The sequence below is a fragment of the Salvia miltiorrhiza genome, chromosome 2 (genome assembly GCF_028751815.1).
Source record: "Salvia miltiorrhiza cultivar Shanhuang (shh) chromosome 2, IMPLAD_Smil_shh, whole genome shotgun sequence".
Lineage (NCBI taxonomy): Eukaryota > Viridiplantae > Streptophyta > Magnoliopsida > Lamiales > Lamiaceae > Salvia > Salvia miltiorrhiza.
Genome location: NC_080388.1, coordinates 31,022,817 through 31,040,213, shown reverse-complemented (window position 1 = coordinate 31,040,213; position 17,397 = coordinate 31,022,817). Strand labels below are relative to the sequence as shown.

At 40.8% G+C, this 17,397-nt stretch overlaps 1 protein-coding gene across 1 annotated transcript; it reads left to right on the top strand.

Annotated features, from left to right (window-relative positions):
* The first annotated feature begins 14,177 nt into the window (after positions 1–14,177).
* LOC131008289 (uncharacterized) lies at positions 14,178–16,919 on the top strand. Its single transcript, XM_057935176.1, has one exon. The coding sequence runs from the start codon at positions 14,178–14,180 to the stop codon at positions 16,917–16,919; it is 2,742 nt and encodes a 913-aa protein (XP_057791159.1).
* The last annotated feature ends 478 nt before the right edge of the window (positions 16,920–17,397 follow it).

Genomic DNA, 17,397 nt, shown 5'->3' with positions numbered 1-17,397 from the left:
TTCAGTCTCTTGTATACAGCCAATGGCATCACATTAATGGAGGCTCCCAGATCCATCATCGCCTTATCCATGTTGGTTCCTCCTATGTTGCATGGAATAGTGAACATCCCTGGATCCTTTCGCTTAGTGGGGAGCTTCCGTTGGATCACCGCCGAGACACTTTCTCCCATTACGTAGCGGACCTCTTCCTCCATTTTGACTTTTCTTGAACAGAGGTCTTTCAAGAATTTAGCATATTTAGGAATTTGCCTGATGGCATCGAGTAAAGGTACGCTCAACTCAACCTTTTGAAACATCTTCATCATTTCACTTGCTTCTTTCTCTCTTGCTTTCTGTTTCAGGCGTCCTTGGTAAGGTGCTTCGGTTGGGTTGCTACCTCCAGCTTGTTCATCAGTTGGACCTTTTCCGTTCTTATTCCAGCCTCCTCGAAGCAATTCAGCCTCCGCTAATAATTCTTCCTCCTTTTCTTCCCCCTCAGGAAATTCGGTTATCACCACTTGGGCATGCTCTCTGGGGTTGATTCCCATGGCTGGAAGTTTACCAGCGTTCTCCTCTAGTTTGGCCACTGCTTTAGTCAAATGACTAATTTGCTGGTTAGTTTGGTTCATGCCGGCTCGAATTTCATTGCGAAACTTCTCGCTCTCCTTAGCCATGCTTTCAATTGCTTCCTCCCAAGGTGCTCTCCGATGTGGGGGTTGGTAAGGAGGTTGTTGCTGGTTCTGGTTGTGGTGTTGAGGTGGTCCTAACTGGTACTGTTGTTGATGTTGGTTCTGATTATACTGAGGACGTTGCATTGGTACGCCCATATTGTTCTGCTGCTGGGGCTGACCATCTTGCTTCCACCGAAAGTTGGGGTGATCCCTCCACCCAGGATTGTAAGTATTTGCATAGGGATCGTACTTTCGTGGATTCCCATCATGTCCTCCGATGGCATTGACATCAACAATATCTTCACCAAAATTTGGACAATTTTCAGATTGGTGTCCAGTGGCATCGCAAAGGCCACACTGGCGAATCTTCTTCGGTATAGTTAAACCCGACAGAAGTTCTTTGAGTTCATTCATGCTCTTCTCCATCGTTTTCTCCAAATTAGACATCTCCCCCTTTTCTTCAGCTTTCCTTGGCTTCTCCAGATTCCTTTCATGCCCTTCATCACGCGATTCCTCTGCCATGGTGCCCAACAGTTGGAAGACTTCCAACGGGGTTTTGCTCATCAATGACCCATTACAAGCTGCTAGTACCAGACTGCGATCATTCCTCCGCATGCCCTTTACAAAACTCTCCACCTGATCTTTTGGGGAGATCTGGTGATGGGGGCAATTGCTTAACATTCTCTTGAATCTCGTCCAGTATTCGTAGAAGGATTCTAGCCCATCTTGCCTGATGCTGCGGATATCCCATCGCATCCGCTCCACTCGTGCTGCTGGGAAGAATTCTTCCAAGAAGGCCTGTTGCAGTTGTGCCCATGTAGTGACACTCCCCTCTGGTAGGTCATACAGCCATCTTCTTGCATTGTCCACCAAGGTAAAAGGGAAAAGTATTAACTTGACATACTCTTGCTGTTCGTCATTTGATTGGTGCATGATTGTCATCTCAAAATCTTGGAGATGAGTATGAGGATCATCTCCTTGATATCCATTGAACTTCGGTAAGATCTGAAGCAATGATGGCTTCATGTCATACCGACGAGGTGCGAACGGATTGGCGGGTAAAGTGATTCCGTTCGGCCTCAAGTTGAGGTTAGTTGGATATGCCAACTGTCTGAGGGTCTGCTCCGGTACGACATCTGCTTGTTCGGCTTCTGCCATAGCTTCGCGTCTCGCTATTCGTGCTTCTGCGCGTAGTCGTCTTTCTGTTCGATCAATATCGGGGTCAAACACCAATGCTCTTACAGCTCTACGAGTTCCACGCATACACCAGTAGCGGAAGATGGAATGAGGAGAGAACAAAATTGCTGCGCGTCACTCCCCGGCAACGGCGCCAATTTTGGCACGCACCCGTCGTGCGGTGCGGACAAAATACCTGTGTAAGCCCAGTACGGACAATACACGCTCCTACTTCTCACGACAAGGACTTAGTCTTAGCGGTAAGCGTAGGGTCGAATCCCACAGGGAGTGAGGAACCACTTTGTTCTCCTACGACAAACTGAGGTGTCACAATTCTCAATCTGTATACACTGCACAAGAAATAAACAAGATCAATAATAACAAAGGGGTGAGGTTTATTCGGTTAGGTCATAACTGTTGTTAACATTCGTTTCGGTCATAGGCACACTGATGATCCGTCTATGATCCATGCAATTCCAGGGCGTGGCCCAAAGACATTGGGGCGTTTCAAGGAATTGTACTTCACATTTAGGATGGTTGATCTCATTGTGGTCACTTGGTCCGAAGGTCACACAATCCCCGGTCACAAGGCAGTGCTTCACTCCTCCTTAGATAGTAGTCATACCCGTTACTCACCAAGTATGACCCTCACCAACCTTCTCTCCCGAGGTCCCCAACTCCGCACTAGAGTGACACATGCCTCCTGGACTCAACTATTTCCGGCCTTGTCGACCGACCAGTCATAGACATGCTACGGCGCCGAGATTGCTTTCCTCGTTTGATAACCATGGCTTTATGCCTCGTCACAGTTGATGGATATTCTCTAGAGAAGCCCAAGACTGAGGAAGGACAGTGTATCCCATCAATCCTTTCCCCACCTTTCGGATCTACAACGTCTTTTGTTGACGTTGCTCAGCTACTCGGTCTTTGGTATACCGGTTGTCGTTCCTTGGTACACCCTGGCCTTTGCTTGACACGGACAGCGTTTTACCGAACGAGGGTCTCCCGCTAGGCCTCTACTGCCCATGATATCGAACAGATCCTTCCGGAACCACGAGACTCAACCGAAAGAACAAATGCCTCACGAATGTTTACATGTTAACAACAATTATTTCCTCCCCTATAACCTCACCTAAAGGACTACTCACACATAATAAAATTCATAGATGCAAAAGGAATTAAACTCATGATTGAACGAAATGAAATACTAAAATAGATAAAATAATACCTAGGCTTCAAGCCTTCGAACTTTGTCCAAAAGTAACAATCACGACGAAATTAAAGTACGGAAATGTAAGTGTTTTTGATGCCACACGCGGCGAATAAAAGCAATAACTGATGAAAAGTAAAATGTTCGGGGTGCCAAGAAGTTCTTCACGCTGCACAACATTAGCCTTTTATACTGCCGAACGGTAGAGGCTTAACCCTAGCTGCGCCGGTACCAAATCTTCGCCGGGATCTTCTTTCCTTAATTAGCTCGATCTTTGATTGATCCTGATTGAAGATGGCGTCCAGCTGCAAGCTTAGTCAACCTTTCCCATCCCTTCGGTCCTTCTAGTCTCTTCTTCAACCTTCCGCTTGTTCCATGAGATCTCCGAGATTGACCTTCCTTTTATGGCTCTGGCTGTCTGCTTCTTCTGGTAACGATCAGACCGACTGCTCTTATCGGTGTGGCTCATACCAGGTGGTGGCTCCAGGTTCCCATGCCCCAAGTTGAATTGGAGAGGTACTTGTTGGCCGAAGCTCCATGCTGGCAAACATGATTTGGCAATCTGGGCTCGGTAATGCCCATTCTGACCGCATTTCTTCTGTTTCCGCTCTACTGATCTTCCTTTCTCCACAACTTTGTTTTCCCCCTGGACAGACCTGAACTGACACAAATAAAGAGAAAAAGAGGGCCAAATGGCCCAAAAGTCGAAGACGCATCAGCTAGCAGTTTACATAGGGGTTGACTAATTTTAGAAAAATCTTTTATGAAACGCCGGTAAAAACCGGCATGACCTAAAAAACTCCTAATTCCTTTGACATCAATAGGGGGTGGCAACTTTTCAATTACCTCCACCTTGGCTCTGTCGACCTCTAATCCATGCTTAGACACCACATGACCCAAGACAATACCACGTGTAACCATGAAATGACTCTTTTCCCAACTCAAGGTTAGGCCACTTTCAATGCACCTTTGTAAAACTAAGTCAATCTTATTTAAGCAATCATTGAAGGACTGCCCAAACACCGAAAAATCATCCATAAACACCTCCACGAATTTACCAATCATTTCCGAGAAGATGGACATCATGCATCGTTGAAACATCCCGGGTGCATTGCACAACCCAAACGACATCCTCTTCCATGCAAACGTCCCAAAAGGAGTGGTGAAGGCAGTTTTGATTTGATCTTCCGGCGCGATCGCGATTTGGTAATATCCTGACAAGCCATCAAGAAAATAATAAAATTCATGCCCCGCTAAACGATCTAACATTTGATCAACAAAAGGAAGAGGAAAATGATCCTTTTTTGTGACGGCATTTAGTTTCCTATAATCGACACACATCCGCCAACCCGTGGTAGGACGAGTTGGTACCAACTCCAATTTATCATTGCGCACGACTGTAATCCCTCATTTCTTGGGCACGACATGCACTGGGCTCACCCACTCACTGTCGGCGATAGAGTAGATAATCCCTTCGGCCAGCAGCTTGAGGATCTCCTTGCGCATGACTTCCATCATAATAGGATTCAGTCGTCTCTGGCCATCTCGCTTGGGTGCAGCTCCCTCCTCGAGGTTGATTCTGTGCATGCATGTGGCTGGACTAATGCCATGTATATCCGCTAGACTCCATCCCAGCGCTGCCTTGTTTCTCTTCAACACCTCGAGCAGCGCTGCTTCATGCTCCAGAGCTAAAGTAGAAGATACGATCACTGGCTTCTCATCTCCTTCTTCTAAGAACACGTACTTGAGATTGGCAGGGAGTTCCTTCAGTTCCAACGTTGGCTTCCTGGATCCCACCTGTTCATCCAACTGCAGCTCTGTATTGCACGCCTTTTCAGATCTGGACAGTTCAGAGCTGGCGAGTTCAGAGCTGGATTCTGCAGAGCTGAACTCGTCAGCTTCCCGAGCTAGCTCCTCTATATCTGCCGATCCTGCACAGACTTCCACACACTCCTGCTCCTGCACAAATACCTTCTCAACCAAGCCATTAATAGAATCTATATATGAGCATTCATTAATAAAATTTACAGAAGGCATTGCACGATTTTCATGCACCGAGAAAGACACCGACTCCCCTAACACTGTCATTTTAATAGTTCCATTTTTAACATCAATCAACGTGTTAGTGGTTGCCATAAAGGGTCTTCCTAACAAAAGAGTGTGATCTCTACCGTTCTTGTGAACATCCCCAATCTCTAACACTACAAAATCAACGGGGACAATCAATCCCCCGACTCTGACCAGAATATCCTCTACTATCCCATGAGGATACCTAATGGACCTATCAGCAAGTTGTAGACACATGCGAGTAGATTTTAAATTACCTAACTCTAATTGTTGAAAAATAGAGTAAGGCATCAAGTTAATTCCCGCACCTAGATCTAACATACCCGTGGCTTCCTTACCGTTCCCCTAAGCAATATTAATAACAAAACTACCTGGATCTCGCTGCTTCGGTGGTAAGGACTGCTGCATGATCGAGTTTGCTACTTCCGAGACCAGCACTTTCTCATTCTTTTGTTGGATGCCAACTCCTTGAAGAACTTCACATAAGCAGGGATATTTCTGATCACGTCAAGAAGAGGCAAATTCACGTTCACCTTGGCCAACATATTGTAAAAATCCTTGAACTGCCGGTCCTGCTTCTCATTCCTCAATCTGCTCGGAAAAGGGATTGGTGGTCGATAAGGTGTCAAAGATTTGTGAAGTTTAACCTCCCTTCATTTCTCCATCTCTCCATCTTTTGGCTGGCTCTGCTGCTCTGCCTTCTCTTCTTCGCAAGGGCTCGTCAGAGCTGAGCTCGGAAGAGCTGAACTCGGCAGGGCTGAGCTTGTCAGATCTGGATTCTGCAAAGCTGAATTTTGCAGAGCTGAAGTCTGCAGAGCTGGATTTGGCAGAGCTGGATTTTGCAGAGCTGAAGTCTGCAAAGCTGGATTTGGCAGAGCTGAAGTCTGCAGAGTTGGATTTGGCAGAGCTGGATTGATCAGCTCTGGCATTCTAGTCTGCTCTGGTATGCGAGTCTGCTCTGATATGCGAGTCTGCTCTGATACATCCACTTTATTATCTACCATCTTACCACTGCGAAGAACAGTGACAGCTTGAACCTGGTGAGTCTGCAAGGGCTGGCCATAAAATTTTCCGGGTTGCTGCTGCAATGTGTTCAGAGTGCCCGACAGTTGCCCCACGGTGGTCTCGAGTCTTTTTATGGTGGATGCTTGAGACTCCATATTTTGCTTGCTGATCTCCATGAAAGCTTGCAAAGTCTCCTCCAGCGACGTTTTCTGCGGTGGCATCTGCTGCGCATTCTGGAAGTGTTGTGGCTGAGAGTTCCCTTGCGGCATGGAGTACTGCTGCTGGTATTGCTGCCGGTACTGCTGAGGATGATAATGCGGCTGTGGTGAATAAAACGGTTGTTTACCTTGATAGCCCATCTGCTGCGTGGGTTGGCGGAATTGGTTATTATGATTTAATCCTGCCCCTTGGCCAGGAGCTGAATTCCTCCAACCCAAGCTCTGCTGCCCTTGATTGTAGAGAGCGCATTGCTTGTAAGGCAGTCTTCCCTGGTATCCCTGTGCCACATAGGCTTCGGCTTGTCCCTCGGGTGTGAACTCACCCATCCGGTGGCATTCATTTACTCCATGTCCGAACTCACAGCAAATCCCACAACTCTCAACATAAGGCTCTTGGGGCCGAGGTGTATCCATTCTCCCCATCTTCATCTGCTGCATATCTCTCATGATATCGGCTACTTGCTTCTGCAGCTCAAACTAATTCGCCACAGCGCTGGCCTCAACTCTCCTTCCACAGACTGATTTCTGCTGGGAGCTCTCGGCTAAGGTCTTGAATATCTCCTTTAACTCTGTTGCCGTCTTCCTAGCAATGTTCCTTCCTGCCAGCGTCCACCATAAATTGGGCAGTTTGTACTAACCCATCATAGAAGAATTGTATCAACGTTACATTGGTAAATTGATGTTGAGGGCATTGGTGAATGAGTTCTTGATATCTTTCCCAAGCTTCATGTAAGGGCTCGTCCGATCCTTGGGTGAATTCCATGATTTTCGTTCTGAGCTCTTGTGTTTTGTGGCTGGGATAATACTTTAACATGAATTTCTCACAAGCTTTTCCCCAAGTAGTGATGGAGTTGGGCGGCAGAGTGAGCATCCATGTCCTTGCTCGATCTTTAAGTGCATAAGGGAAGCACTTGAGCTTTAATTGGTCCTCCGTGAGATTCAACAATGGGATGGTTTGCACTTGCGTGCAAAAATCGCAGATGAATTGCAGGGCGTCCTCACTCGGCATCCCATGGAACAACGGTAGCAAACTTGAGTCATTCAGCTTTAGATTGTAATTTCTGACTGCGGTGGGGAGCACAATAGCCGACGTGTTGGTGTCTCCGATGACGGGCCTGGTGAAATCTCCCATGTACTCCATGTTTTGCGCCATCTCTTCTTTGTTTTTATTCTGCTCTGATCGGTCAGAGTCAGAGCTAGCTTCCTCCTTCGTATCAATGGTGTGCTCTGTAGGCTGTTCTTCTTCCGTAGGCTGCTATGACGAGTTAGAGTCAGAGCTCGCGGGTGGTTCTGGAAGCTTGTATTCCTCCTCTTCTACGCTCTGCTCTGGTAGGTCAGAGTAGAAACAGTCAGCTTTGTCACGTGCTTCTCCTTCAGAGCTAGACTCAGAATCGTCTGCTCTGTCCTCAGCGAACACTCCCTTGCAACTGTTCTTCCTGAAAATCCCTTCGCTCGTACTGTGCAACGGAGACACAAGTTTGCCTTTAAGACTATGGCATCCCTGCATGCACAACACTAAACGAACGGATCAAACGCACCGGTGGGAGGAAAAGTAACAAAAATGAGAAAAAACTGAAATTTAAATAAAGTAAGTAAAAGCAAAAAAAAAAAGCGACACAACTAAAACGCCTAAAACCTTCCCCGGCAACGGCGCCAAAAATTGACTCAACCTAAACACTACGCTAGATCGACTCGCAATAGGACGAGATCTATTGTAACGTGTAAGCTAACCCAAGTCGTCTCTCAAGGAAGATCTTAGAAGGCTTTTAATTATATCGTAAGAAAATAGTAAGGAAAGCAGTAAAGGTTTGATTTAAAAACTTGTAAAATAAACTTGAACGTAAATTTAAACTTAAACTTAATCTAGGCAAGAAACTATGAAAACCCTAGGTAAGAATTAAACAACTTAAAGTAAATCTAAACTTAAGAATTTAAAGACGATTAAACTATGAAATTTAAAGACTTGAATTAAAACTTCTAAACTAGGCATTAAACGAAAGTGCAGAATTTAAATTGCATAATTGAAAGGAAAGCATAAACGTAAAAACAAAGCGTAAACATGATGAAACAAAGTAAATTGAATTAAATACGAAATACCATAAACTTCTTGAACGTGCAATCGCTGTCACTCGATCACAATCCAAGAATAAACTAAAAACAAACTAAATTGAAATCTAACTAAAACAATGAATTCGAAAACTTGAAGAAACTAAGAAAGCTTGTAAAACGCCTAAGTCTTGGTTGCCTTGCGGAACACTGCTCTCAAGGTGGAACGAAGATTAGGGCAAAAGGATTAATTTACATTGAATAACAAAGCCCTATTTATAGACTTCAATCCAATCTTGATCACCATCAAACTTGCCATGCAAAATTGGACTCTTAAGGAAATAGAATCGTGCAAGGGAAGGAAAGTCCATCTGGATCGTGCTCTGCAAGTCATCTTCACTCTGGCGAGAATTGGCTACTCTGGAAGTTCGGCTCTGGAAAGTAGAGTGCAGAGCTAGCGAGTCAGCTCTGGAAAGTTCAGATCTGTCGAGTAGTGCAGAGCTAGCGAATCAGCTCTGCATAAGTTGACTCTGGCAAAATATGTTGGCTCTGTCGATCTTCGCTCTGCTCTGCCGAATTTACTCTGGCGCGTAGTCAGCTCTGATGTTTTAGCTCTGCTCTGTCGAGTTTAGCTCTGCTCTGGAGATTTCAGCTCTGATAGGGAAGTTCAGCTCTGGAGATGTAAGCTCTGACTCTGCAAGTCAGCTATGCTCTGCAAGTTAGCTCTGCTCTGCATTTACGCTCTGCTCTGCGCGCGGGCTTTTAGCTCTGAACATGGGCTTTTCAGCTCTGGCACGGGCTTTTCAGCTCTGAACACCAGAGTGCGCCAGAATACACATTTCTCATCCAAAATCTCCAAAATTACACTCTTCCATCAATAAAACCTAAATCTCCTGCAAAGCATAAAATAAACCATAAAACGCACCAATTTTCATAATATTTAACTTAAAACATGCACATGCAAACCCCCCAAATTAGAACAATTAAGCATAAATCAATAAGCATGAAGCACTAGTCGAACCGCGTTTGTCCCAACGTATGTGCATATCGAGCATATAGGCGTAGGAATTCACTAAGAGCTTTTGGATCCAATACAACCAGTTTCAAGCTATCAAGTGCTTGAAGTATTTCATCCGATTTTCCTCTCCCGAACCTTCATAATATCCGTATCCAAAAAATTGTATCTTTATAATTTTTGTTGCTCCTTCTAAATCTCTAGAGAAGAGTCTTTGACAAACAACTTGTTCTTCTTTTGGACAACGGTGTTGCTCCAGAACTGTTTTGCCATTCCAGCAAAACTTGCATCAAAGACTTTGATAAATTCATTTTTATCATAGTCTATAGTTGCAATCGCAATCTTCATTGCAGATGCCAATTTATCAATGAGCAATTCCCAATCTTTGAAGCTTGCTTTTGTCAAGATTGAGAACTTCCCAACAAGTGTATTGGCTCTAGTGTCACCTTCCCAACAGGTGTATCCTACATCTATTCATATGGATGGATTGGCTCTAGTGTGACCTTTCCAACAGGTGTATCCTGCATCTTAGGTTTCGGCCTTGTTCTTCTTTTGAAGCCACTTATTGGTTATTGCTTCTTCGTGCTCTAATGGACCATATACGCCTGGTCTATTTGGCATAACCGATGGATTTCCTTGTGGTGGGATTTCGACTTTGGACTTGAAACCTCCTTGATTCATCTTCAGATCTATCATGTTTAAGTTAGCAAAGGATTTGGCTAACTTTTGTAGATCCTCCAATCTCGTTCTATCCAGGTTATTCAGGATCTTTTCCCTTCAAGAATCAAATTGCCTCATTCTGTTGCAATCTTATTTGTTGCATCAATCGGTAGGGGATATGTAGGGTCTTTGGACTATGTATTTTTCTGAATTTTACCATAACATGGTTGTTGCATATCTATCTCTTTCTCTTTTTTCTTGACATCTCGCAAGAGGATTAAGATTTCCTCTTGCTTTCCTAATATCTTGCTCATCTCCTGGGGTAGGTCATATAACTTATTGCCATAGTATTCTACTATTCTTTAAATCTAATGTAACTCTATGTTGACAAAAGAGTTTGGCTTGATTATTTGGAATGCGCGGGGAAGACAGTTTCTGCTTTGTTCTTATGCTCTATCAGTTATGCGGTGGATGGATGTTGGCTTGAATTCGTCTTATTGCCGATTGGATCTCTAGGATGTGTTTTTGATAGAACTCAATACTCAGTGATGATTTCACGAATATTCTCCTCGTTTTTTCCTTGACGAACATGTCCCTCAAGGCATCATTCGTACCATTGGAGATTGTCTCGTAATCTATCTCTTTTTTCCTCCAAATTTTGGAAAATAACCCTGCATGCATTACATCTGAGACAATTGTTTAGATTCATAATTTTTCTTGGAGTCTCCTTCCTCATAGGATTAATTACTCAATCAAATAAATATAATATAATTTCTCAATAAAAATTTGCTTTGATACTAATTTCAAAGCACAGATTGATGTATTAAATGAAGAAAAGAGAAATTTCTTAAAATTACTTGTCCAAGATATTTGAGAGTGAAAATAGCAATTTTAAGAATAGTATTTCACCAAAATTTGAGTAAATTTATTATGAAAATGGATATGAGTATTTCCTATATACGTTGTGGACGTAGGTATTTTACCCTATTAACACTTAGGCTGCATTTACTTTGATGGATAAATTTATCCATGGAAAAGAATGGATAACAAAAATTTATGCTTTAAAATATCTCATTTCTTTTCCAATATTGACTCAAAAGAGATGTTTACCATTTTTCCTTCCTTATTTTCACTTCAAGGATGGATAATATTATCCTCTCATTTTTTGAGTAGATAATATTATCCATCCTTGAAGTGAAAATAATGAAGAAAAAATGGTGAACATTTTTTTATGTGTCAAATGTTAGAAATAAAAGAAGATATGTTAAGACATAAATTTTTATTATCCTTCATTTTTTATAAATAAATTTATCCATCAAAGTGAACGCAGCCTTAGAAAAAACGACAGGTACATCATCAAATACTGGGAACATCTATACTATATTAAAAATGGAGTTTCTAATTTGAAACAATTTCAATGGCGATTTTGTAATTAAAAGTTTATTTAAGAGCAAGAATTTCAGCAGTAATGTGAACATAAAAAAAAACTGCCGTTTGGTGATAAATCATGTGTCCCGCTACTTTTTTTATCATCTCACAACAAATTTTAAAAATTGTGAATATATAATATTAAATTTATATTCATCATAAGCTTTGTGTTCCATTTATAAAAAGTGAAAATATAGTAGTATTGTTTTATGTTTTGCTATTTTTTTCTCTTATGAACCATTATTTTGCTCAACGTTATGCTATATTTTGAAAGACAAAAAAATGCCACTCAATCCTCTCAAATTAACAATGTTAAAAATTTAAATTCATTTGTTTTTAGGTAAGGAATATATATAATAATTCACAAAGTTGAAAATAAGTTATATAAGCCCACAAATATTAACGTCTAAATTATAAATATATTATTTATTTATTTTCACAATTGTGAAAAAAAAATAGCCAAACATAATTTAACTATATATACATATATATATATTAGGTAATGACAATTGTAAATAATAAACAAGGTTTATACATTAAAAATTCAAATAATACACTTAAAATATATTTTTTCACACGATGGAGTAATATTCTTAAATGTCCCAACATGATATTAAAATAAAGTAGAGATAATCAAGTTACATCATATAGCTGATATTTTCTTACTTAATTAAAATGAATACTTAAATATTAGTTTTCAACTTTGCATTATGATTAAAAGATTTAAATAAGTTACTTATTTCATATTTTAACTTGACTACTTTTTTTTAATATTATTACAGTTTAATTCTGCAATCAATTTAAATAGGGGAGATAAATTGACTAATTTACTACAACTACAAGGAATGGTTAGATATGATGAGTGCGGGCTACGTACATTCCTATTTATTTTATCTTTTGAACAGGACTACCTACTTCTATGATTTTATTTTGTAGGAGTATAATTTGATACATAATTCATTTTTCTTTAGCCTCTATTTAATTAAATAATGAAAATAATAATGAATGTTATAAAATTATGCTTTCTTAATACCACTACGTGGATTTAGACGTTTTAATATAAATTTTTAAAATTACATTATTTTTTACCATTCATAATTTTACATTTATGTATTTGTACATTTTAATTTTTTGTGTTATTTTTTAATACTATAATATAATGGCCGTGAATGGCACGGTGGACAAATGCTAGTTTACTTGAAGGAGTCACAAGTCCTCTAGAAAGACAAATTAATTCCAATATTATAATTTCTAAGTAAACGCTGACCAATAAAGGTCTTTAAGTCCACTTGGGAAATTTATCCTCAGTCCCCACTTCACTTACTTCCAAACCGCAACAAGCTTATCTACTTCCAACTACACGACATATGGTCAAATCCGGGTTCCGGATGAGATAGTGTCTTAAAATTTATTTAAAAAGAAAAAAAATTAAAATTGTAAAAATTTATATTATCATAACTTTTAATTTATCAATCTATTAATAATTAATGAAAGTGAAATTAAATGATAAAAAATGATTTTATACCCTAATTAATTTGAATAAACCTTAGTAAATAATCACAAAATTAAACTAAAATATATATAGTTGAAATTAATATATATATATATATATATATAATATATAAAATTGAAAATGAAATACAAATGGGGACATCAAATATGATACACTGAATTTCAATCCGATCAACACTATGTGTCAGCATAATATATAAGCAATTCAAATCAAATTCAATAATTAAGGATTATTTATGTGTAAATATATACATAAACTTTCAACATTTTCTAGTTTTTCCCATCAACTTTATTTTTTGAATATAATTACACAAACATTGTATTTATCTAATTTTTCCCACGGCGAGCAATTCCGATCAAATTGTAACTAACTTGGCTTTTACGTGGCATATTACTGTCTACGTGGCGTACACGTGTCAATTTTTAATTTAAGTTATTTACAAGTAAATACACGAACTTTCAGCCTTTTCTAATTTTTTTCCACAAACTTAATACTCTCTGATTTTTCTCACGAACTTAATACTCTACTAATTTTTCTCACAATTTTTTTCCCCACAAAAATCATTTCCCTCGTATAGTTCAATTAATTTGTGTTGCAATATTGGTTATTTTCCAATATTGGTTCATTAATTTTTTTTTATTGTATCAATAAATTGAAAATCTTTAATATAATATCTGGATCCATAAAATTTATCATGACATATTTCTCAAAGAGTTTGTACTTAATTAGTTATGGTTAAAATGTTAATTTAAATTTTTTATTGTGTTAAGAAATTGAAAAGCTTTATGATATTTGGATCAATTTTTTTTATCATTGAGTGAGAAATAGGGGGAAATTAATTTCGTGGATAATCCTTTACAAAAACATAATTAGCTGTCAACCTGAATCATAATTCTATGTTTGTCTATTGAAAAATAAAATAAGAATTAAACTAATTTCAGAAAACAATTGGAATATTTATTTTCTGAAATGATTTTTTGAAGTTATTTTCTCCTAATTGACGATATTTTTTTTTTCCGAGTGATTTCAAAGAAAGAGAGGCGTGGAAAAATGCATGAAGAAACTGGTAGTGCTAGACTTGTTCATTTCCTTCCTTACTTTTATTTACACTCATAATTCCATATCCATTATAATTAAACAACATCCTCATCTTCTTCTTCAGCTCGATTTACAGAAACTTTTCGTCACCATGTCGTGTTCATGGTTTCGCTACTTATCTTTCTTCTTTCTCTTGGCTTCTATTTGCACAAATCATGCCTTTTCTAAATCCGGAAACGATGACTTTTATTCCAAACACTGTGCTTCTGTACTTCCTCCTTATGATACCACCTCACGTAGTCGTAGCTTGGACGACTCTCTACCTTTCCTCTCCACACCCTACTTCACCGGCGGCGGCAGCCTTCTACGCGTGGAACCAAACCGGACCTACTACTACGTGCAGAAGAATCTGAGGCTCCGACTCCAACCGAATTGCTATCAGACTACCGCCACCGGCGTCTACAAGGTCGATGGCTTCCTCTACATCCGATCTTCCTACTCCGACGACGACGTTCATTCCAATTACAGCTACAGCGGGTATAACCGCCGGAGGAATCGATCAAACGGATCCATCAAGTTTTCGATGTCCGGATTCTGGTCGAAAAAATCGAGGAAGCTCTGTATGATCGGATCTTCTCTGTGGAAAGGCGTCGATCGTGACGCTGTTCTCAAGCTCAAGTTCGACGACGGCGAGAATCCGACTGTGTATACCAGCGTTGTAAGCGGGAGTTTGGAGAGCACAGCTTCTGCAAATGATCCGCGCTACTTCGCCCCCATTCTGATCTTCAGTTTTCCAGAAGTTTCCAATTACAATTACTCGCTGCTCAAGGAAGAGGTCTGGGGAGCGTTTCCGAGTCGGAAAGGCGAGTCACTGAGTCTGGACGCGGCCGAGTTCTGCTCGGTGATGAGGCGGGGGCCGAGATCTCTGGAATTGGAGTATGTGCCCGACTGCACGAGGCGGCGTTGTTCGCCACTTAGTGATGGTGATGGATTTTTGCCTGGCTTTGTCTCTCTGATTTCAATTCAGTGTCTCGAGGGATCAAAAAAGGCGAGATTCATCGCAAACTTTTTAAATTATTCGAGTTATGGTTATGATTATGATAGTTTTGATGTGGGGTCGACGGTGATCGGGGAGGCGTCGTGGGAGGATGACAGCAATAGAGTGATCGGCGTGGCGTGTGGAATCTTGAATCCTTCTCATGAATTGGGAAATATTGTGGGGAATTGCACAACCAGGTTGATTCTGAGGCTTCCTTCTGTCCTCACTATGAGAAATTATGCCAAAATTGCTGGACAGATATGGAGCTCCAAAGGCTACTTCACACAGATTAATCTCACCACTAGCCATCAAAATCATGTGGAGTCTTTACCGGAGCCGAGATATGAATACACAGAGGTGGATAGAGCGACAAAGTCTTGCACCAAAAAGGCAGCCAAGAAGGGGGATTTGTATCCTGATGGGCAGTCCCCAGATATGAGATTTGATATGAACATCAAAAACGGCAAAGGCCAAGAATTGGCATGGGCATCTGCTACACCCCTTTGGGTTGGAAATGATTCATACCAAGGCGGCGATGGATGGGGCAATCTTGTTGAAGTACAACCCATTGAAGCGGTGTCTTATGCAGAATCCACGGCGGTTCGGAAACGAGACTCCACCACCTTTTCGCCTACAAAGATTAGCTACAACATAAGGATCAACCCTTACTATATTGCCACCTCAAGTAATAATAATATCACATCACCGAGTCTCGATTGGCCTGTGGATCCTTACAGTAGAGTGGAGATCACAGCGGAAGGAGTGTATGATGCTACAAATGGACACCTCTGCATGGTGGGGTGCAGAAAGCTTCACAACTTGACATCTAGCACTTTCAAAGACTGCAACGTTGTGGTTGAATTCGAGTTGCCTCCGTTGAATAGGGAGAGAGGAAGTCTTACAAAGGGTGTCCTTAGAAGCACGCGACGAAAAGAGGATCCACTTCACTTTGATGATCTCATACTCGACTCCTATGCTTACTATCGTGGAGAAGCTGAGCGATCCATATGGAGGATGGACTTGGAGATCGCGATGGTGTTGATATCCAACACGCTCTCCTGCATCTTCGTGGCTCTGCAAATCTTCCATGTCAAGAGGAACCCTGAGGTACCCTCTTCTGTCTCACTCGTCATGCTTGTAGTACTCTCTGTAGGGCACATGATTCCGCTCGTCTTGAACTTTGAGGCCGTGTTTTTGGGAGACCGGGATAAGAGAACGCTGGAACTTGGTAGTGGCGGAAGGCTTGAAGCTAATGAAGTTGCAGTTAGGGTGATAACAATGGTAGCACTGCTGCTGCAACTTCGCCTTTTCCAATTAGTTTGGACTGCAAAACAGAGTGAGGAAAGCTCGTGGAGCGGAGAGAAGAAGGCTGGTTTTGTTTCCTTGACGTTGTACATTTTAGGTGCATTGCTAGCTTTACTGCTGAATTGGATAAGGAAGACATATATTGGTCGGAGATATTCTGTTTGGGGGGATTTAAGGTCTTATGCTGGTCTGATTCTTGATGGCTTCCTTGTTCCTCAAATCATGCTCAATGTGTTGAGGGGCTCAGCAGAGAAGGCCTTGTCTCATCCATTCTATGTTGGGACAAGCGCGGTTCGACTAGTGCCCCATGCTTATAACCAGTACAGGGCTCACAACTACCCCAAGTATGATCTGAATGCAACATACTACTACGCCAATCCAGCTGCAGATATGTACTCCACTGCTTGGGACATCATAATCCCTTGTGGGGTTATCGTGTTGGCTGTGATTGTGTTTGTGCAGCAGCGGCATGGTGGCCGCTGCATTCTTCCTAAGAGATTGAGGGCTTTGGAGATGTATGAAAAAGTGCCTATATCCGACAATCATTGAAGAGTATCTACGCTGAGTAGTATTTGAAGTAGATACATATGTTTGTTTTCTTTGTCTAGTCCTTTTTCTGAATCAGATTATGCTCGTGCAACTTGTATCTTCACTTTAAAAAAAAGATTTCAGTATATAACTTGCTTTGAGATTTCTCTTGTTTGAGTCGACATTCACACTTCAAGTATACGTGATGGTGTGTAATTTATGTGTAAACGAATGAACCATACTAACTACTAAGACAGATTTAAACTCAAACATTAAAATAACATTTGATTATGGAGTTCCAAGAAAGTTGTTTGTAGCATGCTCGCTATGTTGGTTGTATCAAGGAGTCAAAGAAACAAGGAATTCTGAATAGCTCAAAGAAGAAAAATAAGAAACGAAAAAAAAAAAAAAAAAACGAGAGAAAACTGAATTTAAAGGTCATTAATTTTATAAATTATCTAAAAATTAAAGTCCAATTTATTAATTTTATTAATTATTT